This window comes from Rhinolophus sinicus, linkage group LG12 (assembly GCF_036562045.2).
Source record: "Rhinolophus sinicus isolate RSC01 linkage group LG12, ASM3656204v1, whole genome shotgun sequence".
In the NCBI taxonomy this organism is placed as follows: domain Eukaryota; kingdom Metazoa; phylum Chordata; class Mammalia; order Chiroptera; family Rhinolophidae; genus Rhinolophus; species Rhinolophus sinicus.
This window is the reverse complement of record NC_133761.1, coordinates 45,390,123-45,417,357: the sequence shown is the minus strand read 5'-3', so window position 1 is coordinate 45,417,357 and position 27,235 is coordinate 45,390,123. Positions and strand designations below refer to the sequence as shown.

The window sequence follows — 27,235 nt, the reverse complement described above, 5'->3', positions numbered from 1 at the left end:
TGTTTAATCTTCACAGTAACCCTGTGAAGGAGAGTCTGTGACTGCCCATTTCACAGACGCCAACGCTAAGGTGCAGTGTGTCCTCATCCCAGTGGCCCAAGTGCAGAGCAGGATGCAGACTGAGGTCATGTGGTGCCTGGGTCTGGCTCTCAAGGGCTGTGCTGTGTCACCTCCAAAAGCAGCATACGGCCGATTGAAGGAGTTACTATTGTATGTACTGGGAGCCGTTTTAAAAAACATACTTCAGCCAAACAGTTCATGTAAGACTTGCCCATAGGGATGTTGGACCCAAACATGTATTAGGGTAGGAAGAGGCTGAGAATTCACACGCAGGTCTTGGTGTGTCTGTAGCCAGTCTGTCGTGTACTACTCCCTGGAATGCACCTGCCAAATGAAGACATCAAATTGTCTTCTTGGTCTGCACCGCTGCAGTTTTGTTTTAAATTTGTTGGCCACCGGTTTGTAGAGCAGGGTAAAACTGAGTGGCATGCACTGGGTTGGTTTCCTTTTGTCCCCTGAGTTCAGGAGCAGGAAGAGAGCAGAGGGCATGAGATTTCCATAGCAGGACAACTCGGGTCCTCATGGGCTGGGACTGGCTCATGGTAGAGGAAAGATTACTGTGTTTCCTCCTCAGGAGCCCACACTTGAGAAGCAGATCCAGAGATTGGTCAGTATGGCTGCCTTGGCCATGGTGTGTGAGGCCACTGACCAGAAGCCGGAATTCCAGTTGGACTTTCTGGATGCTGGGCCCATGGAAAGGTTCCTCGCGTCCCTTCAGCTCAACCAGACACTGCAGAAGCCCCACGCAGAGGAGCAGAGCAGGTGTGTTCACCCCCTGGAGTGCAGCGCGACCATGAAAGGCTCTCAACTGTTGCTGATGAAAAATCTGTTTGTTTCAGTCCTTGAGGTTATGACTGCCCAACACTGCAGACAGGGTTTCGGAAATTTGGAGATGAGGCCTCGTTCAGAATGATTATGTGTTAGCACATTATTCACCTCTCTTGCTGGGAACCCATGAACTTTCCTGCAGTTAGTTTTCAGTGAATCATTTAAAATGAGTGAAAATGCCTACTCTTAGAGTACTTAGAAAATCGAGGTTCGTGTGGTTTCCTTGTTTTTTGGTAGACACGATAACTAATAACAACTGTTTAATTTCTCCCCTTGTAAGGATAGTGTACTTACTGTATGCAAAAGAAATTGAGACAGACTTAAGGAAAGATGGGGCAGTGACTTTATTTTCGTTTCAGTTTTTTTGAAGAATCATCATCTTCCCAAGGATGGGGGAAAATAGTCGCACAGTACATTCATGACCAGTGGGTCTGCCTCTCTTTTCTGTTGAAAAAGTATCACGCCCTTATACCAGCGTCAGAGGGTGAGCACCTGGAACTCATTCTACCTGCTGTTCAAATGCCAGGAAGGACCTTGCAATCTGCACTAGATGCCCTCACAATTCTTCCTTCTGATCAAGTTTTACCTGTCTTCTGCTGCATGAAAATTTTGGTTCCCAAGGTACGATACAGTGAGACATGAATTAAAGAATAACTGTAGGAATGGAAATCAGTTTCTGAAATTAAGTGGTAATTATGTATTTCTTTTTCTCTCTCTTTTTTATTTTTCATTTTACCAGCTTCTGGCCTCCTCTGAATCACTCTGCATAGAGGCTTTTGACATGGCTTGGAAAATTATATCTTCTTTAAGCAACACTCAGCTGATATTCTGGTCTAATTTAAAAGCTTTTGTTCAGTTTGTTTTTGATACCAAAGTTCTTACCATTGCCGCAAAAATCAAAGGCCAAGCATATTTCAAAATAAAAGAGGTAAGTATTTTTTTTTAACTGGGGTAGAAAACACGTAAGATAAAACTTATCATCTTAACTATTCTTAAGTTTACACTTCAGTGGTGTAAAATGTATTCACGGTGTGGTGACAGGTCTCCAGAACTTTTCTGTCTTGTGGAACTGAAATGCTACTCCATTAACATCTCTCCTTTCCCCCTCCCTCAGCCCCTGGCCACCAGTCTAACTTTCTGTTTCTATGAATTTGACTATTTTAGATAAAATAGGTTTTCTTTTTAATTTGTGTGACTTGTAACACATGAGGAGGAAGAGAATTATGTTTGTAACTACATATTAGATTTGGTGTTATTTATTCTTTTGGTCAATAAATATTTTGAACCTTCTTCAATGTCATGAGTAAGAGCAAGAAAATCTTAGATGTTTAAGAGAAGGTGTCAGCAGAAGCCCATGAGCCACGTCTGCCTCACAAATGTATTTTATTTGGTTAATATAATGTTTCAAATTTTGAATGAGTTGCCAGCTTTTAAGAATTGGGAAATTTGCATGAAAATCTTGGAAAGTTGGATGATATGGCAACACTGGTCATTCCTATATGATAGTAGTCACCTGGCCCGTCCGGATGGGGCCTGCCTTTTCCTCTTTTCACTACACACCATTCCTGATGTCTTCTCAATGCAAAAGACAAAGTCAGGCGCCATCTATCATTGCATTTGTGCCGTTGATTTTCTCTTATGAGAACTATTGCTCTGAACATAACCTAACCACGAGGTCCTTCTGGTTTCTGGAGGCGTTTGAGTTTATACTGATACATAGTAGGGAACACAACACGGTGGAATGACATTTAGCTGAGGAATTTACGCATACCTTTATCTTAAGGGGAAAATGGCAGTACAAGCCTTTGTGACCCTGCTGGCCCCGCTGCCTCTCTCAGTCCTTTCCTGCCGCCCAGTACATACTTAGAGACAGACCTGGGTAAATAAAAACCAAAAAACAAAAAAACAAAGAAAATAATGTGAAAGGTGAGGTATTGTTTTCTACCTTTTGTTCTATTTGGCAGTGGTTTCTCTTGGAAAGTTCCGGGTGAATATCAACATCAGTAAAATTTTATTGAGTAATGAAAAATTTGCATTCTGTGATTATTGATTGTCTTACAAAATTCTAATGATAAAGCATTTGTAATTTTTTAGACTGTATTCATGGTTATGTTGAAAGTACCATTTGAAGCCATTCATAGAACAGTTTTTAGCAACACCAGTTTTTTTTTGAAAAACTAAACTGGTCAATGATTATGATGAGCATTGTATTTCTTTCCAGATTATGTACAAGATGATTGAAATGTCTGCTGTAAAAACTGGAGTCTTTAATACACTGATTAGTTATTGCTGCCAATCTTGGATGGTTCCTGCTTCAAGTGTGTCCCAAGGCTCTTTATCAAGTGCTAACAATTATAGTGAACTTATCCTCGAGGCTTGTATATTTGGAACTGTGTTTCGGCGTGATCAAAGGTAAAGATGCTGTGATTCCAACCTGTCCCGACTTAAGTACCTACGTGGGTAGAACTGTCTTTATTTTGAGGCTTTCAATTAGAAGAATAGAAAGTATTAGTTAACTTTAAATTTGCGGCTTTAATTTTTTTTCTATCTAAAACCTGTTGTTCTTTGTCAAATGTTTTTTTATGGAAAGACTCATTCAGGATGTACAGACCTTCATAGAAAATCTTGGACACGATTGTGCGGCAAATGTTGTTATTGAAAAGTAAGTATGGGGTATTTTTCATGTCTTCACATAAATGGAATATTCAAAATATAACATTATATAAGAGACACTGTATTTGTTAAACTTAATAAATATTTACTAGTGATATCTAAGATACTGTATGAGCCTTCAAAAGTATGTTAGAAATTATATTCCCTTGCTAATATATTTTCTTCAGGTCTGTCACTATTTACTAAAATTTGATAAACATTAAAAATGTGTAGGGCAGAGTCCAACATAAATAAGGAAATGACTATGGGCAATTTAAAAACCCTATTCCTCTTATTTTTTTGGGTGGAGGGGTGACTATCAGCACACATTTTATTATATTTTTGGTTAACAGTCACCATTTAACAAATCAGTATGCTCACACAAAAATAAAATCACCCTTGGAACAGGCCTGAAAGTTTTGATTTCTAGGCTAAGACTATTCTTATCTAATCTGAAGTAATGTTATTTGGAGCTTATCAAATAGCTTTAAAAAGTTTCATTTTTTTAACATTGTTTTAAAAAATCCATGTGTATAGGTGTTTATAAAGAAGATAAACAGTGTTGTATTATTTATTTATATTTTAGAGTTTAGGACAACAAATGATACTTGTTCAGTTATCACAAAGTGTTTATTCTAAGTGTCATAGCTATGTTTTATCTGCCATGCTTCATTAAATATAGACATTTTTCATTGTTAATTGTATTAATTAATCTCTTTTATTCTTGACTGGTTTAGTGCAGCCACAAAAGTAAAATGTTGTAGTTTATGGTTCCAAAATAACTTTGATTTCTACTAGGTAAATGTTAAGTTAAAATGACTTTTTTGTACATGATAACAGTTACAGTGGACTTTGGAAATATTTATGAACAATTCATCTACTTTATCTTGCTACATTTGGATGCTGAGAATGCTGGGCTGCTCAGAGCACACTGAGAGAACGTGCACTCATAGTAAAGAATGTGCACTCCTGTTGGATGCATAGCCTGGGCTTGAGTGGTTGGAGCTGTCCGTGGTCCTGTCAGGAATTGCTTCCTTCAGTAGCTGTGGTCTGTTTTGTCCACAGATAAGACACTGTTGATCCAGGATCAGCTGCGTGTGTGTAGTTTTCCTGGAAGTCTGGGTGAATTTGTGCTCATTCAGACTTCCTCTACTGGCTCTCCTTTTAACATATTCATTTGTTATCTTCTACTGTCCATCCTGAATTAAAAGGCATTGTCACTAAGTATGGTCCTACTTCATTTTAGAAAACTTTGGAAGGTTTTGATATTATATTTTGAAACTAATATTTGAAGTATTTTTTTGTTTTGAAAATGTATTAACATAGTCTATCATTTTATATTTTTCAGTACTAAAAGAGAGGACCACTATGTCAGAATTTGTGCTGTCAAATTCCTGTGTTTATTAGGTGGCTCAAATATGTCTCATAAGTTGTTTATGGAAGATCTTGCAATCAAGCTATTAGATAAAGTAAATATGTTTTATTTTACTTTAAAGTATCTTTGTTTTTGTATAGTTAACAAGTCGAAATCCAATGTTTTCTCTCTATGTTGACAGAATATGCATTTCTAAATATTTTTTATCAAGAAAATACATGAGGTTTATGTTCTGTATTTTTAGCTAAGTCTTGGTAATTGTCCAACTCAGGTTTGGTTTTAGAGAACAGCAATGTTTTCGTTGTACTAAACTTCACTGTATTTTCGAACCAGTCAAAACCAGTTACGTTTAGAGTGATGTATCCATACATTGTTTTATGTTAGAAATAGAATAAAAAGGTAAAAGTTCATAAAGTGGCATATTCGTAGTGTGAAGAATTGATTTTTTGGGGTCTGCAAAATCATTTATAAATGAACATCACACTGTGTGAACAATAGGTTTAATAAATCTGGGGAGAAGAGAGAAAGAGGTAAAATCAAATATAATGCTCACTTCTGAACTGGAAGCCAAGACACATGGAGAGCTTGGTCTGCTTCCTAACCTCTGGTTTGGATGCTGAGATGTAACTGATAATTGTAGAACCCACTTAAGTCACCTGTACTGAAATGCAGTGTTCATCATACATCTGTCAGCTTTATTATATAAAACCTGTTTTTTAGGTAAACATTTCCTCCTTTGCGCTGTTGGCGTCAGGGGAGATGTCTCAGAGGAAATAGTGCTTTACTGGTTTCCCTGAAGGATGAGTAGAATTGAAAGTGGCAGGATATAACACAAATACGTACTGTAATGTATACCGATTGATGTCTGCTCACGTGGAAGGCTGACTGCGGCCGTTTTCTTGTCTGGTGATGGCACTGCACTGTCCATTTCCTGCGGTGCTTCTGTCTTAGTCGGGTTTATATCAGATTGCATGTACCATTATTCCAAACTTACACAAGACAAAGCAGCATAAGATGAGAAGTGCCTGTGTTGGTGCCTTGAAATATATGTCAAATATCTCCATGTCTTCTCACCCCCACACCCCCGGATTTTCCTCTGAACTGGCCAAAGGCATGGAAGTATCTTTCCAAAGACTTTTTGTACTGAACACAGTTTTCTGGTTCCTTTTCTAATTTTAAAAGCAGATAAATTAAACAAAAGCAATTAGATACATTGTTTTGAAAGGAAACTAAAAAAAAAAAAAGAAAAGAAAAGTCTGTCTTTTAGAGGTTAAGAGTCTCCTATGTGCCCAGTCTTAAACCTTCTAAGTTTGAAGTTTTCAGTAATTTTGTCTTCATGAATCACAAATTCCATAGGTAATTTAATATTGGTCCTCCCTGCCCCACCCAGGATGAAGTGGTGTCCAAGTCTAGAACTCGATACTATGTGAATTCTCAGCAACACAGGGTGAAAAACCGCATATGGCAGATTCTGCTCGTACTTTTCCCCAGTTTTGATCAGGTAAAATATTATATAAGTACCGTTAAACAATGTTTTCATATGAATAAACAGTTTAGTAGACAATGTCATGTGCTATTTTAAAATTGAGAAAGTAATCTGTTTCAAATTTATACTTAAAATTGAAGTCGAACTTGTTTTTTAACAAAGAATACTAAGGCAATTAGGTATTATAGAAATCAATCAGAAACTGGTTTGCACGGCCCCATTGAATATTTTTTTTGTTTCAGTATTTTAATGTAATATTTTAACTGTGTAAATCTCATGCTGTTTGATTAGAAAATGTAAATAGTTTAATACCTAATTTTCCACAGCTAAGTTAGTTTGGAGTGTACCATTTTGGACTACCTGTGTACTCTAGAAACCCTAAATTGCGTCATTTAGGATGGGATTGTCACTTCCCATGGTTGGCTTTCTTGCTCTTAATGTTATGAATAGATGACCGTATAAACCAGCCAAGTAAAGGCTGAACTGTCTCTTACAGCAGAGTCTCTACATAGTTACCTTTTCCCTGATGAGGTGGGTACTGGTGAGGGGACTCTGATTTCTCTAATCATCTTTGCTTAATATTCCTATGAAGAAAATAGATCATCATTAGGAGAAGGTGATGGTATAGCTCACACAATTTTTAAAAGCATTTTTGAATGCAAAACAATTTTCCTCAAAGGTGAGTTTCCTACTGTCCTCCCCACCCTCTTTTAAATGTTTGAGAGAATTTTTAAAACATGAACTCTTTTTTAAATATAATCGCAGGAAGTCTTATATCTGTGAGAGAAACATTTCAGTAACTGTAAACGTGTGAGTATATCCAGATAAATTGTTTGGATAAATGTAAGAGGATCTAGCTGAAAGTGCTCCTTCTGGGGAGCAGTGATGGGGGTGTAGTGGGGGCTGCTGCTGCTGATTTGCATCATAAGCCTTTCAGTATTACTTGATCTTTAAAATACTGTATATATTATGCTTCATTAAACATAATGCATTTTAGAAATGTTTTACTGGATTAGTGAGAGCAGTATTTTTCTTGGAATGAAAAGCCCCCCCCCAACCCCCCCATAGATAGAGGGATAATATTGGAGTGGGGTCAGAGTAGGCAGGGCCTATAAGGAAGAAGAAAACCATCGTGTTTCTTGTAAAGATGTCACTGCTAAGAATTCTAAATTGTTCTATCTTATGTTTTCATTTAACCTTCGTAACAGTCTTTCATGGCATTTTACACGAGATACTCCTGCGGTTCAGAGAGGTGGGTGACCTGTCTGTAGATAACACAGCTAGTGAAGGGTGGAGGTGGAATTCAAAACCAAGTCTAACTTAAATTCATGCTCCACTGTCTTGGGGGCTTAAAATGAGCTTTTCTGCCCCTCTTCTACCAAATAGAAATTCTTTTAAGATAAATTCTTCTTTAAAATGAAGAAATATACGTAATACATATTTTTATGTGCTTATAAGCAGATATTGTTTTTCACCTGCTATGAGATATGTTCAGTTACCCAGATAGAATTGTGGTTTTGAAGAGATGGGTGGGTGAGGGAGGAGGATTTGGGAGTTCACGGTCTCGGTCAGAAAGACTGGGGAGTCTGAGGGGCAGAAGCCTGAGGAGTCAGTCCAAAGAGAAGGCAGAGGCCCCAGCCCCACGCCTCCTGGGTTCTGTCTGCCTCTTGCTGACTTCGGCATCTGTGTTCCAAGTTTGAAGCCCAGGGTATCCTGGCACATCTCGGTCTGAATCTGATTTCTGCCACTTAATAGATGTGTGACTTTGATATAGTTATTTAACTTTTCTGAATCTTTTCCTTTCCCTGTAAAAATACAGACAATAATAACCTTCCTCACAGAACTGATGTCCAAGTGAAATATGAAGTAAAAATACCTCATTGTATTTCAATCAACAGTTTTCAGGGTTGTTGCTTGGAGAGTTGTAGATTCAATAATTACTTACAATCAAACTTTAAGCTGGTTTTTTTAATGGTGACTATTTTTTAATCTTAAATCTAATAACCATGTTCAAAGTTGTTAAGAGACTTGATCTTAATTGTTCCCGCCACAAAAAAGGAATGATAATTATGTGATGTGATAGAGGTGTTAGCTAACGCTAGAGTGGTAATTGTACTATGAGAAATGCACAAATCAACAGGTTGTACCCCTTAAACTTCCAGTGTTGTATGTCAATTATATCTCACTAAAAATAAATTTTAAAAATTAATAACCATAACAATAGTTTAATTTGTGAACTTTTTTCCCGCAGAATTTCTTGAATAGAATTATTGACAAGATTTTCCAGGCTGGTTTCATCAATAATCAAGCATCCATAAAATATTATATAGAATGGATTATTATACTGATTCTTCATAAATTCCCTCAATTTCTTCCGAAGTTCTGGGATTGTTTTTCTTATGTAAGTATAGGAGAATTTTCATATTTTTTTTAATTAAGAATAGATTTGAGCTATGCTGGGAGACGTGTTTCACTTTAGTAGCTTTTTGACTATCGGTTGCCCTGTCCGTGGTGTATTGACATCCTAAGTTGTTTTAGGAGACAGAAATCTTGGGCTTACCTTGACTATATCATCATTTTTATTTGAGAGCTCTTCTATTCTAAGAAAATGAAGGTGGAAAAGGCTTTTATTGTTAAGTAAGGGGAATAAGTGCCTTCTGCAGTCTTAATTACCAAGCAATGTCTTTGTTTGATCTGAGAAATAAGGATGATGAAGAATTAAGTGCATTCCTTACATTTTAAAGAAATTTTTAGCAGAGAAATGTCAAAGACAACCAAAATAGAGACTAGAAGAGAACCCATATCACCCAGCTAAAAACACGTCAGTTCATTCCCATTCTTATTTCATCTGTGCTCTCATCCACCCTCTCCCTCCTCAACGTTTCTTGTATCTTGAAATCATTTTTAAGGAATTGATACTAAGACTATGATAGAGTTTACAATTGCAGGCTTCCTGACAAATAACAAATTGTTTCTAAACACCAGTTCTCTTGGTTCCCAAGTTCACCCTTCTCTTTCCTAATAAATGACCTGCCTTCTGCTTTGTGTAGAAATGGAGATACCTTCCTCCAAGTATCTCTGTTTCTTCCTTCGTATATCGGGGGGAAATGGTTAGACACGTTAGATCAGGGTATGCACTTGCTTAAAACATGGCTCTCAGGATAAAGACCGGAAGTCTTCTGCGTGGCCTGCAGTCTTCTGTGACCTTCTGCGTCCTCCCTCTCCAGTTCCTTTGCGCACAGTTCCCACTTCTGCACTTTCTTCATACTGACAAACTCAGTTTTCTGTTGCTGGAGCACTCTGAAACCCAGTGGTGTAAACAGTGTTTTATTATTTTTCATGATTCTGGGTTGACTTCCTGGCCTTCACTTCTGCTCTGTGTGGGTGTCTGCTGGGTCTGGGACTTCCAGCTGGTTTCTTCACTCACATGTCTGTCACCTCAGCTGCACTAGTGGGAAAAGCTGTGATGGCTCAGGGTCCAAAAATGAGCATCTGGGAAGACACCTCTTGAGGAGCCTGTGCTTACCCAGCCTCTGGCCGCGTCCTGCTTGCTAAGTCTCGTTGACCAAAGCAGATGGCGTGACCTCACCTCTCATGTGGGCAGGGCCTGCATTAGGGTGTGGTTCACTGGGGAGCACCCACGTGACCACATGACTGGGACCACTCCCACCTTTTCCGATCTTTCGCACTCATCACAGGCCCTTCTGCTCTCAGGCCACTGCACCCGCTGTATCTCTTCCTTCTCTTTATCCACATAACTGCTTCTCTTCCTTCACATCTCGGGTCCCGTGTTATTTCTTAAAGGAAGTGACCTCCCTGAGTAGTGTGGATCCTCTTACCGGTTTTTGTAGCACACAAACTGCCCTTGTTCTAATTAGAATTTTAATTTATTGTCTGATGTGATTTTGTCTTTCCTTCCCCCTAGATGCTAAGCTCCATGAAGGCAGGCACCTATCTGTTTTTCTTTTCCCGTTTCTGGCACCGTGCCTGGCACATAGAAGACATTCAGTAACTGCTAGTTAAAGGAATTAATCGTGTAATTTGCCTTTGGAGCAGTTTCTGAACTACAGTGTCTGTAATCTCTCCAGTCCATATGGCGTCCATCAGCCTCTTATGACAAAAATAGTGTGTCATTCCAAATGACTATTATTGGGAAGGTTTCTAAATCCCAATTTAGCACTCTTTTAATCAATGGCTTTTTAAATTCATCTACAAGACCGCACTCAACGTTTGGGCCCTGGCCTTGCCACAACCCTGCCACACTGGTGTCCTCACTTCTTGCTGCCTTTGCTTCCATTTGCCTCTGTCTTTATTCTACTTCCTCTCTGCTCCCCTGCACCCTCCTATTCTCTACGTCCATCCTTCCCATCCTACGGGCCTTGCCTCCTCTGGAGTGAGCGTACCCGTGACTGTACCACTCACTTCATAGTGAAATTAGTACCTTGTAGTTTCTGCCGGTTGTTGTATGTGTTGACATTTGGCTCTAGGAAGTTACTCTTCTTTCTTTGCTTTTAATCCTACATCCCCACCGCGGCCATAGCTGCATGGGGATGGGGAGGGGGAGGGGTGGCGAGGAGACTCCTCCATCCTGGGCCCCACAGCAACCGGCACAGTGCTTATACCTGCTCGGGCCCCAGTCAGCCTTGAATGACTATTCTGTTTATCTGATTTTATTTTTTTATTTTTTAGGGTGAAGAAAACCTTAAAACAAGCATTTGTACATTTTTGTCAGTTTTGTCACATTTGGACATCATTACTCAAAATATTCCAGAAAAGGTGAGTTTAAATTGTAAGAAGAGTTTAAACTTGACAATCAAAATAGAATTTCAATATTTGTGCTAATTTTTATAAAAAGTAGAGTATTCCTCGTGTTTTTTGAAATTTCCCCCCTCCCCTTCCACTACCCCCTAATGTGTGCACACAGACACCGAGATGCACAGTAAGGTGTTACCCACTTGGCCCGTGTGACTGGGGTACACCTGGTACATAGTACATCGACAGACACGTTAATGGGTGATTTTTAATGCTACAATTCTTAATTTTATGCAAGTATTTACATAAGATTATTTAAATAGGACTTCCCTGACTGCATCTAACTGTTCCTTCACATAGTTATTTAACAAATGGTCATGCAAAGTAACTTATGGTCAGAGTATTAAGCTGTTCGGTAATTGAAGGTTGATGCAAAATGACTGTCATCTTTTGGAGTGTGAAGGCCAGTTATTTCTCAGGTTGAGAGCAATTTTCCTAGTAGCGATCTTAGCTAATTTTGGCAAATCACTATGGCAACTGTCAAGAATTTAGGAAAATTAGTAAGATTTAGAGCAAGAGTCTGTGTTAATGAATCTATAGAGAAGAAAGTACTGATATGTTGTAAACTTTAAGAGAAAACGTAATACATGAAGTGTTGTTTCCAGTTGAAAATAAAATAAAAATATATGGGGGCAAAAGGTTTCCCAGAATTACTCAGAATATTCTTATTTTTAACAGTGGTAACAATAAAATTTAGTTGTTAGCCTATTTCATCAATCCTAAGATAGCCCTTTCTCCCCACCACATTTTAACCTCTAAAATCATAGTATCTTAAAATTGATGTCTAACAGTGTCTGTCAGCCAGATGGCAGTGTGTTATAGTTATGTGAAAACTGTTAACACCTTCTGGTAAGCTCAAGAAAGCTTGTTACTAGCATCAGATAACATCAACTGTTATCTTTTTATTTTAAATGCATACAGGAAAGAGATTTACTTGCAATCTATTGAGAGAGTAAGACAGATCAACTGTACTATTGCAGGGTGAATGACATAGCTCAAGAATATTTTCGACAAGTTCTGAAAGTTCTTAGAAGATATTTAGATGTTACATTGGGTATAAATAATCATGTTATTTTTTCCATTGAGCCCTTTTTGTATTTGCTGTATATTAGATGTTTTAGGTTTATTTTTCATTTTCAAAACATGCAAAAAACCAATGCTGATTAATGGAATAGTAATCTCAATTTTAACATCTTGGGAAAAATGTCTAAATCGAGATACTTAAGTAAAGACCAAACTATTTTACTTTGTTATTCTCTCTATTTCCAATTTGTAAAGTTCATTGTTACTTAATGCGTTTTTCTTTAAAGATTTCTTGAAAACAGTCATTTAAGACTTTCCATTTTCTTCAGAGCGTGTTCCTTTGTTACTTAACCTGTGTATGGGATTTGTGTGGAGTGGTCAGATAAGATTCAAAACTGTTTTCAGACAGGACAGAGGTCAGAGCTCTATCTGTTGCATGGAAATTAAACGAAAAGGGGGAAAACCCTGCTTCACCATGCTCATCGCCGGGTCCTGTCCTGCCCGCTTGTCCAGTGTGTACGAACCTTGTGAGCAACTATAGGGAAAGCGATAGATCTGTGCTCAAGTCCTGGAAGGTGCTGTGTCCCAGCCAGGCCAGGCAGACAAGCACAGGCCGTACCAGCGACTTGTGGAGGAGTCACAGGAGTGTGTGCCCCTCTGAGAATTACAGTAGATTTCTGTCACAAGTAATAAACACCTAGCGCCCAGGTCTTGGTTTCTAATACCGTTTTCTCATAAAGGAACCAGGCTCCTTGGAGAAATGGCAGATTCTAGAACTGGGGCAGGAAATATACAGGGTAAGCCTGGAGCATCTTATAGTAGCAGAAATTCAGGAAATGCTTTACACACACACACACACACACACACACACGCATGCAGATGTGGGATGGGTGTGCAGAGGCACATGGGAGCCAAGTGAAAGAGCTCCCAATGGCTAAAGCTGAAACAACTTGAGGAACAAAGTAAAGTAATACTGGATTACAACCCAAAGTATGAAGTAAATATCCATGAGTCCAGACTGATAAAAACAAATGAGTGAATAAATAAATAAATGCGAGAGCCGACAAATCTGTGCAGAATTCCAAACTATTTCTGTAGCTACTGCGCCCTCACGGAGGGGAACAAACCCCTCTTAAGTGAGGGGCTGCACTAGGGACGTCCTTCTAGAGAGTGGAGTGTGGAAGGGGGATGGGTGATGTCACAGTGAGACCTGCCTGGTGGTGAATCACACTGATCGCATGTGTCCTCAACATGATGTGAGGAAAAATCACCTCTGGATTCTCCCTCCCACACACCATCACCCCAGGCTGATCAGGAGAAAAACACCCAACCCAACCGAGGAACAGTCTACACAACCCATGACCACTTCTCAAAACAAGCTTCATCAAAACCAAGGAAAGTTTGAGAAACTGTCACAGCCAAGAGGAGGATAAGGGGACATGGCGACTAAATGAATCATGTCCTGCATGGGATCATGGGACAGGGAAAGGACATTAGTTAAACTAAGAGAATCTGAATAGAGCACTGACTGAGGATATGTAAAGACTGGCGAGAAATCTGAAGGGGTGCGGGAAGTGTTAGGACTTGAATCCTTCAGTTTTCCTGTTATGTAAAGTGCACATGACACTGCCTGCTTCCTGGGACTATTGTAAGGGTTAAGTAACAAGCGTGCCGTGTCCTCATTGAGTGTCAGTTTCTCTCCTCTCAGGATCATCTTTAAGTAGAGTTGGTAGACAATATTTATTAACTTCAGGTGCACGATACAGTGGTTTGACATTTATATGTCTTACAAGGTGACCACCGTACTAACTAGTAATCATCTGTCACCAGGCAAAGTTGTCACACTATTAGGGACTATATTCCTCCTCCCCTTTTTTACCCATCCTTCCTACTCCCTCCCCTCTGCAACTATCAGTTTGATCTGTTTCTATGAGTCTGTTTCTGTTGTTCTGTGTTTTCAGATTCCACATATAAGTGAGATCATACAATATTTGTCTTTCTCAGTCTGACTTACGTAGCATAGTACCCTCTAAGTCTATCCATGTTGTCGCAAATAGTAAGATTTCATTCTACTTTATGGCTGAGTAATAGTCCATTATATGTATGTACCAAGTCGTCTTTATCCATTTCTCTGTGGATGAGCGCTTAGGTTGCGTCCATATCTTGGCTATTGTAAATAATGTTGCAATGAACATTGGGGTGTATATATCTTTTCAAATTAGTGTTTTGGATTTCTTCAGATAAATACCCAGGAGTGGGATTGCTGGGTCGTATGGTAGTTCTATTTTTAGTGTTTTGAGGAATCTCTGTACTGTTTGTTGTCCATAGTGGCTGTACCATCTTTGGTTCTTCTTTACACCTGTCAGAGTTTGGGTTCAAGGCTTCCATTCCATTCCATTCCCATTCCCATTCCCATTCCCATTCCATTCCATTCCGAATATTTTTAGTGCTTCCTGTCACTGGGCACGGTACTAGACTTGGAGATGGGGTAACAAGGTATAGACCTGTCTAGAGAGGCATGAAGACCCAGATGGGGTATGTGCCACGGAGGGGAAGCTCCTGGCAGAGACAGACCCTGCCTCTCGGGTCTGCAGGGGGGACTTCCAGTTCAGCACAAAGACCTGCAGAGGGGAAGGGAGAAGGGCCAGGTAAAGGGCTGCTGGCACCGTCAAGGACGTGGAAGACAGTTTGATTGGACTTGATCCAAACGGCATCGGGAGACACTGCAGAATGGTACGCAGAAACTGACATATCAGATCTGTGTGTTGTGCAGTGTGTAAAAGGGGCCCTGTGTGGGGGCAGAACTGGGAACAGGCAGAGCAGTCAGGAAGCTGTGTGATCTGAGGGCCACCACGGTGACCTGCTCCGGTGGTGGCATGGACATGACAAGTAGAGAGAGATGACAGGGACGTGGTCAAGAGAAAGAGCAGAGCTTGGCGGTGGATTAGCTGGGATAGATGAGGAACAGAAATTACTTGGGCTGCCAGGGTTGGGGGGAGTGATGCCCCCACGTAGGTTGGGGAGAAATGTTTGGGACATGTCATGTTTGTGATGCCTTTCCTCTTACTAACACTATTCAGGTTTGCATCTGTCATGTTTGTTATCTAATGTGTAATTTGGGGATGATAAAACCTACACAGTTAAGGTGGGCGTATTGAAAACAACGTATGTAAAACGCCGTGCACAGTGTTTGTGGTGCAGTTAATGGTACAGGTCATACAGTCTATGTGTAGTGTTATCACGTGGGTGCTTCCTAAAGTTATCAGGACTGTAATATGTTAGTAATTACTAGCGTTCCCTTTTCTGTTTTAATTTTTAAATTATCTCCTAATGATACTTTGGCTATGTTGGTTAAGCTACCTTGGTTTTCAGCTTCTAGACTAGAACTAAGTACGTGGCTGTGTATCACTCAGAAGTTGCCGTTTGCCTCTACTGCTCCTGACCTTTCTCGTTGACCTTCTTTCCAGCCAAGGAAATGGGTTTTCTCTTCCCTACACTGCATTTACTGGCTTCCTGACACGTTCATCTACTGTCACCCTCAGCCTTCTTGGTCCCTCTTCTCAAAAATTGTCCTTCTTCCTGTAGCCACTCCACCTTACCCTGCTCAGTTACAGACATTTGTTAAGGTCATTTGTCACATCTGATGGTTGTGTGTGTGTGTTTATACACCTCCCAACAGGGTCCTCGTCCTGCTGGCACTATAGTAACCTTTGATAAATGTTGATTACATGTTGAATAATGAAATAAAGAGAATTATTTATACTGTATTTGTCCTCAGAGAAACTTTGGGAAAATGAAGTTTGCTGTGAGCCACGCCAGTTATTTACCTTGTTCTTGGTCATACAATCGGGGAAATGGTCCACGTTTGCATCTGAAGAATTCTCCTTTTTTGCAGAAATTAACTCTGAAGCAAGCCCTTTCTGCTGTGCTGCAGTGGTGTTTCCATCCTAATTTCAGTGTCCGATTGTACGCACTGGTTGCTCTTAAGAAAATCTGGAGCGTGTGTAAAACGTGGCATATTGAAGAATTTGGTGCTTTGACTTCCATTGTTGAATCCAGTCTTAATCAAGTGGAAAACATGCATGGAGTGGGGTAAGTAAGCCCAGAACTCTCATTTTACTCCCTCGTATTGTTTTACTTTTTTATTACTAATTATCACTATCCAGGAATGCCAGGATTTTTATACATTTCAGAGACCCAGGCAGTATTGATGAACATAAAAGGTTTTTCTTTAGAAGCTCAAAAGCACTTACTAATGTATAGAAATGGACAGAGGTTGGAAGCAGCATATTAGGCCTGTGGAATAGTGTTTGGAAAATCAGTAAGGTATCAGGTCTTTGCCTTGACCATCAAGTTAACACACGGCACAAATAACATGATTTCTGAGTCATGACAAAGCTTCACATGGTGACACGGCCAACCTGCGTCCATAGTCACAAACTGCTTTATAACCCTCTACCTGCCTTGCCTGTCGATACACTTGTTGAAAAGAGGCATTGGGGTGATCAGTGAGTAAGGGAGGTTTTGGGGGCTCAGGAGAAAGATTCTGTGTTTCCCCGAAAATAAGACCTAGCCGGACCATCAGCTCTAATGTGCCTTTTGGAGCAAAAATTAATATAAGACTGGGTATTGTATTATGTCATGTATCACATCATATCATATATTAATTATATTAATTATATTATCCCGATCTTATAGTAAAATAAGACTGGGTCTTATGTTAATTTTTGCTTCAAAAGATGCATTAGAGCTGATGGTCTGGCTAGGTCTTATTTTCAGGGAAACACGGTACTCAGTTCAAATATCAAAACTAAGATATACCCATGGGACAGAACAGGGAAGAGAATAGGAGGGGCGAAGGCACAGGTTATAGACGAGGAGCGAGGAAGGGCAAGTCCCCTTGTTCCGGCGTGCAGAGCAACCTGTGCTGGAAAACTGCCTCCAGCATGGTCCCTACAAAGTCATTAAAATTACTAATTCCCCATAGCATTGCCTAGGATTCCTAACTTCCCAGGTGTATTCTGTCAAGTAGATTCTTGATCTTTTTCAAGTGATCTCAAATGTTGCCTTCCTTCTGGGTGTTTAGGTATTTACACACTTATCATTTATCTGGTGAATAGCTGGCTGAGTAGTTACATGAGTAGATTTGAACATTAATATTTTTCATTATATTAGCCATTTGTATTATTTCGTAGTAGGTCAAACTGCAAAAGTTGTTCTTAATCATACTTTAATGTACAATGTAGTGAAATGATATTAATATTTTAACAGAACACACCCTGGGAACCCTGTGCTGCTCGTGTTTGTCACATAGAGCTGAGCCACCAGGACACAGGTTACAGTTGATCCATGGACTTGCAGCCTTTCCTTAGTGGGAACTGAGTTTTTACCGTGCAGATAGGATTGGCATGTTAGTTTAGTTTCCTCTAAGGTCAAATCATGACTTATTGTTTGCTACTGAGGTGTTTTAGTTGGTTGTTGATTCTGTTTTAAAAGTCTTCACAGCTGTGTTTTGATTTCTAAAATTGGCTAAGCTTATATATTTTTTTAAATTTTATTAAATGTATTGGGGTAACACTGGCTAATAAAGTTATATAGGTTTCAAGCATATAATTCTGTAATCTGTATATCGCATTGTGTGTTCACCACCCAAAGTCAAATCTCCTTCAGTCACCATATATTTGACATGTATTTTTGTTAAGCAATAAAACACCCTTTTGAGCAATAACTTGTCCTTATTAAAACCCATACGAGGTAGGAGGTGCAACCAATCAGAGTAAGTAATCCTGGCGTAAGCCATTTCTGCTTGCTGAGCACACCCCTCAGCACTGGCTTTGTGACAGACACAGGCTGAGTGCTGGGGTCACAGGCAGGCAGGTGATGCTTCTGTGTTCAGGGAGCCCATAGTCAGGGGGAGGCAGACGTCAGATAAATAATCACAGAAATCAAAACAAGCTTGAAATCATGGTAAGTCCTCTAATGAACAAGTTGAGCTTGTGGGGAGAAAATATGGGCTATTGAGTCTGAGTGGTTTAGTTTAAGTTACAACCTACAGGATGAGTAGGAAGCAGGCAAATGCAGAATGAAGAACTGATTTCTTGACGGAAGACGGCGCTTGGGAATGCCCGGAGCTGGAATGTGCGTATGTGCTCCCAGCACTGGGAGCAGGCGGTGGGCCGAGTGGTGACTGAGGGGTGACTGGGGTCACCGAGGAGGAGCAGCGGGAGGACTGCGGAGGCCGGGCCGGTGGCCTTCGAGGCGTGACTGGGACACCAGTGGAGAGCTGAAGCTCCAGAGCAGCAGCATCCTGTTTGCTTTTGCAGTTTTAAAAGCGTGAGGAGCAGCTCAGAGGTGGGCGCAGTTGTGAGTAAGATTAGCACGAGGTTAGTGGGGGTTTGAGGTTAGGCGGACAAGAGCCTGAAGGCCCCCCTGGACTTAGCAAGAGCAATTTCAGTCCTGAGGTTGGTGGGCGGAACCAACTTGGAATGGGTCAGAGTGGATGGGACAACAGACTGACACTTGTTAAATCTGGTGATAGGTTCTTAGGTGTCTGTTATTTTCTTCACTTGAATATTTGAAATACTTCATGTCTTTAATTTTTAAAAAATGGGTGAAGAGGAAGGTAAAACAGCCAAGTTGTGCAGATAATTCTCCACAAATTTCTGTGTAAAGTGTGGTGGAAAGAACAGTAGTTAGGGGTGGATGTGCTGTCAGAGGACTTTTATTTTGGTGACATTAGTTGTTTTTTAATGGGTATTCATGGTTAGTAAATTGAACAGTGCAGGAAGGTATCACGTGGACAACACTGTCTCCTGACCCCTCCCTTCCTCTCTTCCCCACCAAAGCTGCTGCTTCGTAAGTGGGGTTTCCATTGTGTTGCTGTGCCTTAAGTTACCTCCTGAGTCCCCTCGAATGGATGCTTTAGTAAAGTTTTTGTTTTGTTTTTGAAGATTGGACATACAGCCCTTTCGAGTGGGCTGAAGGAAAGGCTAGAGAAGACTGGGAGACTCCGAAGGAGGGGCATGGAGCAGAAGCCAGGGGTGGGGTCTAGGGCACACACTCGGGTGCTATCCTTTGGAGAGGGACTAGAGAAAGCAAAGAGAAAAGGACAGGTGTGTGGAGGTGGCAGGAGGCGAAAGCTCTCATCGAGGCATCTGAGAAGACCGCTGTGAGATGTGAGGCATGGCCGTCTGCCAGTGAGCAGTGAGGAGAGGGCTGGGAACTTCCAGGGTGAAGATACACTGGCCACAGCACGTGACATTGCCAGGGAAATGTCTTGAAATTGCTTACTTAGCTTTTGGCTTGTTGATCATGAATTTAAACTGAAACCTGCTGGGCATGTTTTGATTTTTATCCCTACCTCTTTTACCCTTTAAAACTTGACAAATGTGTTAAGAATTTAAAACCTACTCACATTAAATTTGCTTGGTTTATGAAAATTTGTAACAGTGGGCAGTGTTGTGAATCTTCAGAGTAGAAAAAGTGACTTAAATTATGGTTTTCTCTCCAGAAAAACAATGTCTTTACTGCCAGACACTTAGGGTTTCCAACCCAGGTTTCTTATGTCGTCCCTTTTAGAATTCTGATTCCCCAAGCGTTTTGAAGTCATGTGTCTGGCGGGCTGTTCTGTGGTGTCTTCCCACCGCGGTCCGTCAGCTGACGGTCACATGGGCTGGAGCCCAGGCCTCCCTCCGCACACCTGCAGATCAATCCCCACCCTCTGTGCAGCCCTGGTTTTGTTCTTGTTGAATCATTGCTTGTTGTACGGCTCTGCGAGTTATTTAATTTCTTTGTCTGTTTTTGAGTTGCATTTCAAAAGATCAAATTTATTAGTGTCGGTTTTTAAAGTATGTTGATCTTGGCATTGCTGGGGGGCCGGGTTGAGACCTCGGTTTTGTGGACCTCTGCCTGCTTGGGCAGCTTCCGCTCCTGACCCTGACCTCTGAGGTGGCTGCCACTTGCTCTTTCAGTCTCCCATGGCAAACTTGTGTGTCCTCCCAAGTATCTGATGATGAGCAGAGACAAAAAAAGAAAAAAAAAATTTGTTCTTTAGCTATGTCTGCCCATGTTGGTTTTGAGAATTTGCCTGATGAATTGGTCAACAGATCCATTCAGCAAGCTTCTGTTTTAATATTCTGTGTTGGGAAGACTGGAATTGGAAAAGCAACGCTGATGGATACATTGTGGAATACTAATTCTGAAAACCATGAATCCTCACATTTTTATCCATGCTAGACTTAACACTCAGACATAGGAACTCCAAGAAAGTGGGATTTGGTGACCAAATGAACAAAGACAAGAGCTACCAATCAATAGCTGATGCTCAAGCTGAGGCCCAGCTCCAGGAAGCACTGGCGGTGACGTGTCCTCTGACTGCCACAGTTCCCGTATCCGTGCGTGCCTCCACGTCTTCTCACCACAGGCCACTCTCTGAAGACACTTGATCTCGTCACCATGAAGACAGCAAGGTGAACATTATACCGGCATTGCCAAAGCAGATGCAATTTCTAAAACCAGATTACGGAAGTGTAAGAGCAAGCTCACGAGTGAATTGGTCAGCAGTGGCATCAGATACACCAGTTCCCAGCAGATGAGGAAACTATTGCTAAAATCAATGCTTAAATGAATGGACACTTGCCTTCTGCTGTTGTCGGAGGTATGGATGAGGTAAAAGTTGGAAATGAGATGGCCAGAGCTTGCCAATACCCTTGGGGTGTGTCCAAGTGGAAAATGAAAACCACTGTGACTTTATAAAACTCCGGGAAATGCTCATTTATACAATCATGGAGGATCTGTGAGAATAGACCCACACCAGGCACTGTGAACTCTACATGCATTGCAAACATGAGGAAATGGGCTTTGCTGATGTGGGCCCAGAAATAAGCTGCTCCGTCTTCAAGAGACCTATGAAGCCAAAAGACACAAATTTTATGGTGAATGTCAGAAGAAGGAAGAAGAAATGAAACAGATGTTTGTGCCGCGAGGAAAGGAGAAAAAAACCATATTGAAAGAAGCTGAAAGAGCTGCAGGCCAAATGTGGGCACCTTAAAAGAGTTCATCAAGAAGAGAGAATGAAACTTTTGAGGAAAAGAGACTTTTGGAAGAAGAAATAATCTTTCTCTAAAAAGAAAGCTACGTCTGAGATCAGACCTTTATGGCAATGGGCGGCAACCGGAAGGGCAAGGACTGCAAGAACTCCCATTTTATGTAAAACAAAGGCTCCGGATCACAGAAGGTCATCGCAGGCAAAAGTTACTAAAATGTTAGAAGTATGCTGTGATTTTCTTGCTGCTTTTATTTGCTGTATCACTAACTCTGTATCTGGGAAATGCCCCCAGTTACTGCCATTTATGGAAAAATACTTTTAAAGTGTAAGGTCAACACATAAGCCAGAGTGGATGACAGCACTTATATATTCACTGCTGTTAGAGATTTTTAAATTGCTGGTTTGTGATGAATCCAGATCGCTTCTCCTGCTGCTCACTTATTGTCAGTTTGCAGGGCACTGTACCCAGAGCAGTGTCAGTGCCATTGAAAATACAGAACTCATTCATATTATGGTGATCTGATTGCATTTATATTCCAAGATGAACCTTTCTTTGGTACATAGTAAACGTAAAATTTTGGGAATATGTTTTAAAATGTACTATGTACCTGAAGCTGAATTTTTGATAGAATTATCCAATTGGTAACATGATCCTAAGCTTTTGTATCAAACTTTATATAACATGATGGCCTTCCCTGCTTTACTATGCCGTATTGTGGTTAATGTATTATTATTGAGGAAACAAAACATGTTTAAAAATAAAAACATCCATGTATATAAACCCTTATTTTAGTGATAAATACCTTTGAACCTGGGTGTTATCACAGTATTCTCATTAGGATATATTACATACTTGTTGCTTAAAACTCTGTCTTTTGGGAAAAAATAATGTTGAATCATCTTATTAAAAATATTTCTTAAGAAAATAACATCTAAATATTAAAGATATAAAAATTTAGATAATTCATATCTCAAGGGATGTTTGAATTCAGTGCATTAGTAGTATTCTCAGAACAATTAACATTTTCTTAACAGTCATAGGTATATAATTTTTCATTTTTTGGACTTGACTATTCTAAATCTGACATATACTCTTGACTAATTTACGTATTTACTAAAAAAAAAGTACGTTGATCTTGGAGTTATGGGGGTATAAATCTTAGGATACAATTCACAAAATTTTCCTTTCATTCTAAATTCTGCAGTACCTCTGTAAGATATCTAATTGATATCTAATTGATTTTTCCCCCTTACGGGAGTTGTTTCTCTTGTCTGTACCTCATATCATATTTGTAATCCTTAGGAATGCCAAGAAGAATTGGCAACGCATCCAAGACCATTTCTTTTTTGCAACATTTCACCCACTTAAGGATTATTGTCTGGAGGTGAGCAAGAACATCATTTGTACGTTCCCTTCCGTATCATTACTCCTGATTTCTTTCTGCCATACATTGAAGGTTATGATTAGGTGAACTCCCCCTCCCCCTCTTGCTTGCAAACTTCACCTTAACACTGTCAAGTACTAAGTTTAATTCTGTCACTTTATGCAGATGACCTGCTTTCATTTCACTCTTAAGCAGTGAAAACTGGCCAGTCATTTTCACTTTCTATTTCTCAGGCAGTGTCGGGCTTGTAAACACTGGAAGGGGGAATATTTAACTCTGAACAGAAATCTGTTCTGACACTAAAAGGAAATGAGTGAGAACATTTGTGCAGGTGAGATTTTGTTGTAATGAAGCCCTTTCTTAACGAAAGAACAAAAAGATCTACTCTTTTGTTAATTGCATTTTCTAGGTTCTGGGTGACTAAAATTGCATAGCAGTTTCACTGACTGTAACCAAATGTGCTTATATAATTTTAAGAACCATAAACATGTTTATTACAACTAGCATGTAAATCAATTAAATATGGTATTAAAATTGATATAAATCGCATTTTCTCTCCTTTTCAACAATAATGTTCTGCCTTTGAATTAAAACATTTGACCTAGTTCTTTTCCTCTAAAGAACGTGGAAGTCTCAGTAACTTTAGCTACTGTGCATAAGCAAAATGTTTTGGTAGATTACTTACTACTAAGCTGACCTTTAAAAAATGCAGATCTGTATGTTGTGATATTCATTATAGAACATTAATGTGTATTTCCTATTGCTTCATTGCAAAATTTGTTTAGGATTTTTCAAGTATTTTAACATGCTCTGTTCTGTGTCCTTTAGTGTCCAGAATGCTTTGCTTGACATCTTTCTGAAGGAATCTTGTAGTAACTCCCTAGTGTTAAGTCAACCTTTCTATTCAGTTTTCCAGTGGGAGTAAGTTCCTTGCTTTCCTCTTTCCTTCAGCCCTGTCTTTGACTGCCTCACTCTCATGTTTTATGTACTTTATTCTCCATTAATGACATGAATCATAACTATATATGTAAATAAACAATGGTGCACAAGAACTATTTGTAGCTATATTAGTACCTACGTAATAAACATCCAGTTGCAATCATTTTGCAAGCTTAAATGTACAGATATTGCATGAAGAAAACCATATTCATTCTAAAGACTCTTATGATGACTTGCATGTTGTAAGTTTCATTCTTAAATTGCCTATTACTCATGCTTCTGCTTCTTATGTGCCTTTTCTCCTTTGGTGATTTTCTGGTTCTCAGTTTTCATAGGTAAGAAAAGGAAAGGATTGTTATGTAATGAGTAAATAAGTTCACAGTGCTGTCACACTTTTCAGTTGACAAAACACTTTCGCCTACTCTTTGAACCTGATTTCATCCACATTTTACAAGTGTGGACGTTGAAGCCAAGAAAGGCTAAATGGCTTGCCTGACATCCTACAGCTAATACACGGTCAAGGCAAAATTCATATCCTGAATTTGTCTAATAGTCGTGAAAGTGAGGATTGGGCATCAAAAGAGCTTGAACTTGATCAATACATAGATTTTTTCCAAATGTTGTCCAACATCAGTACTGATTAATTTCAAACACTTTTGCTTTTATTAAGAGCATGGTGGTTTATTCCATACAGGTAGGAGTACCAGAGTGGAAAATCTGCCTGCTGTCACGGATTTCCTAAATTAACCCCCTAATTTCTTAGAAAAGATGATAATATATATAGAGAGAATTGCTACAAGGTAGAAAGTCTGTAATTTAATCAGATATGATAGTTTGGGAGAATACATTAGTTATAATAAGTTGTACTTTAAACATGTTATGTATTTATTTTTAAGGGAAAACATTTAGATTTTACAATTTTCTTTTCAGACCATATTTTACATCCTCCCACGCCTCTCAGGCCTTGTTGAAGACGAATGGATTGCCATTAATAAATTCACCAGATTCACTGACATCCCTTTAGATGCAGGACTTCAGTGGTACCTTTCTCCGACGAAGCTTCGCGAACTAAACCCAGGCGACTGGGCTCAGCAGGACATAGGTAAAAGGAATGTTTGTTTTATTTGTTTCCACTGTTGACTTGGTTAGGCTTATTGAGTTAAGTTACTTAGAACAGGGAGTTATTTTTTCATTGATGTGGTGAGCTCTGCCCCTCCACTTAGAGAAGACAGTGAAAAAATGTGGTGTAACTCTGACTTTCAGTTGAAAGCTTCGCTGTAGAAGGCCAGAGAGAGCCTGACCTGTTTTATCATAGAAAGCTAGTGGCTTTTCTGTTCTTTGAAATATTATTTATATTCATTGCTTTTCCACGATATATTTGTGTAAAAATACAGATTTTAAAAAGGACCCAATTATGAAATGTCCTGTCCCATTTAGGGATGAAGCAGTGCTTTTGATTCTAGTCCCTCTTCGGTCTGGCTGGACATCCCTTCGTCTTTCTCCCGGCTTCCTTTAGGACCCACATTTCCCTCTGCTGCCCTCTTCCTCCTCCGTCCCTTCACAGTGAAGCTGCCCTAAAAAAACCAAGGATTAACCCCTGCCCCCATTTTTAAAATCACAACTAAACTTCTTAGTTGTGTAGTAGCTTACATTTCTGCATTGTCACAATTTGTTCTCGGTCTGACTCTCTGTAACCCATAACCATCGTTGAACCTGCTTTTAGAAAATCAGAAATTTTGTCTTTTTCTGTACTAAACCTAAGTAGACACTTTTATTGTACCTGCTTTTTGTGGAACTTTTATTTGCCAGTTTGATACTATCCTGATTTTCCTCCTCAATCTGCCTCTTGTTACTCTCCTTTATGAGTTCCTCCATTTGTCCCTTATATTTGTAGTTCTCTAAAATTTTAATGTTTTCCAGAAGCCCTTGGACAAGTTGTTAGAAGTACAGGTTCGTGGGTCCCACCCTTAGATTTTAATTCAGCACGTCTGGAGGCGAGTTCTGGGAAAGCTCATTTTTTATCACATACTCTTGGTTTACTAATGCATTTTAAGACATGTCACCCTAATTTATTTATTTCTTTAGCAAAGGCTTATTGATTGCCTCCTATGTGCTAGACATAGACTAAGGCCCTGCCCTCCTGGAGCTCACAGGGGCGACAACCCCACACAAATGTGTAAGATAATGTCAGGTAGTAAGTAAAAAGTGCTACCAAAAAAAAAGAAATAAAGCAGGGCGAAGAGATTAACAACGAACTGACATTGAGCAGGGACCTAAGTGGAGAGAAAGGCCAGCAAAGATCTGGGGGGAGAGCTCTCCCCAAACAGAACAGCAAACGTGAAGGTTGGGGGCAAGACACAGTGACAAGCCATTTCATCAGTGTGGTGGGGACGGCCTGACTGGGGTGGCCGAGCAGGGGCTGGGCGACAGAGGGGATAGCATGTAGGCAGCTGGTCTGAGCTCTGCTGTGGAACAGAGCAGACACGACGTTAGCTGGTTGGGAATGGCTGAAGAGCTAGCTTTCTGTTTCATTTGCTTGGTTTGCTTTTGGTGGAGAGGGACTTCGCAGGACAGTTTCTGTGCGGAGACTTACTGTCTCCGCACCATTTTCATGGCCTGGTTTTCATCTCACCCCACCCACATGCTCTCCCTGAGCACTTGTATTAACCTCTACAACTGGAAACCACCAGAGATAACTAACTTTCAGTTCTTTATCCCTGCCCAGCCTCTTTCCCAAGCCTACTGGACGCTCCATGAGCTCTTTAAACTCAACATACCCGGATCGAATTTACCTTTCAGCCAAACTTGCCCCTCTGTATACCTCCTATTAGTGGTGTCGCTGTCACACACAAGTCATTCTTTTCCTGTATCCTCTCTGGCCCACATGCATCCATTGCCCAGTCTTGGTGATTCTGCTTCCCTCTGCATCTCCTCTTGTATTGACTTCATTTGAACCGTCTTTGTGTTTGCCTGGGCTAGTGCAAAAGCCTCTTAATGGTTTTGCAGCCCCAACTTTCCCTCTACATTTCTTTCAAGAGGGATTTTTCTAAAACACACCACCAGTTCTAGTATCCGTCTTCTGAAAGCCCTTTAGTGGCTCCTACCTGTAGGGTGAGTTACCACCTATACAAAATCCTTGTGATCTGGTCAGAGCCACCTCCCTCCATCGTGTGCTGTGCTACACCCGCGGACTGCTGCTCAGTCATCCCGTCCACGTCTGTACACACGCATGGGGTACCTAGTCTGCCCTGCCCCCTACTTGTCTGTGCACGCTCACGGGGTACCTACAGTCTGCACGGCCCCCCACTCGTCTGTGCACATGAGGTACCTACAGTCTGCAGGGCCCCCCTCTCGTCTGTGCACACGCGGTACCTACAGTCTGCAGGGCCCCCCCCTCGTCTGTGCACACGCGGTACCTACAGTCTTCCCTGCCCCCCACTCTCTGCTTTGCAGACCATCGCTTCCCTTCTCAAGCCTGCCTGGGTCTTCCTCTTTGCCCCCCCGCCCCCAGACATTAACTTTCTGGGGGAGTGTCCCTCACTAGTACTGTGGTGTGGTTATAAGCATCCCTCTTCCATCCCCAGGAAGCTAAGTGCTCCTGGCTGCTCAATCAACAGTTGGGAGTAGGA

General features: G+C 40.5%; 1 protein-coding gene and 1 pseudogene across 6 annotated transcripts in view; both read left to right on the top strand.

Moving 5' to 3' along the window:
- TARBP1 (tRNA guanosine 2 -O-methyltransferase TARBP1) overlaps nucleotides 1-27,235 on the top strand; it is a 68,730-nt gene that overhangs the window by 39,207 nt on the left and 2,288 nt on the right. For 3 of the 6 annotated variants that reach the window (XM_019746984.2, XM_019746982.2, XM_019746981.2), the window contains 12 exons: nucleotides 635-822; nucleotides 1,248-1,509; nucleotides 1,628-1,816; nucleotides 3,110-3,300; nucleotides 3,479-3,550; nucleotides 4,889-5,009; nucleotides 6,306-6,416; nucleotides 8,653-8,802; nucleotides 11,091-11,177; nucleotides 16,132-16,328; nucleotides 22,586-22,667; nucleotides 24,537-24,708. In XM_019746984.2, the coding sequence (XP_019602543.2) occupies nucleotides 635-822; nucleotides 1,248-1,509; nucleotides 1,628-1,816; nucleotides 3,110-3,300; nucleotides 3,479-3,550; nucleotides 4,889-5,009; nucleotides 6,306-6,416; nucleotides 8,653-8,802; nucleotides 11,091-11,177; nucleotides 16,132-16,328; nucleotides 22,586-22,667; nucleotides 24,537-24,708 (1,822 nt within the window). Of the gene's footprint in view, nucleotides 1-634; nucleotides 823-1,247; nucleotides 1,510-1,627; nucleotides 1,817-3,109; nucleotides 3,301-3,478; nucleotides 3,551-4,888; nucleotides 5,010-6,305; nucleotides 6,417-8,652; nucleotides 8,803-11,090; nucleotides 11,178-16,131; nucleotides 16,329-17,507; nucleotides 17,645-22,585; nucleotides 22,668-22,900; nucleotides 22,999-23,495; nucleotides 23,589-24,536; nucleotides 24,709-27,235 lie in introns of those variants that run through there. The other 3 variants (XR_002138649.2, XR_012490748.1, XM_074316669.1) reach the window with 3 other exon arrangements.
- Nucleotides 20,201-21,476, top strand: LOC109455431 (septin-10; annotated as a pseudogene).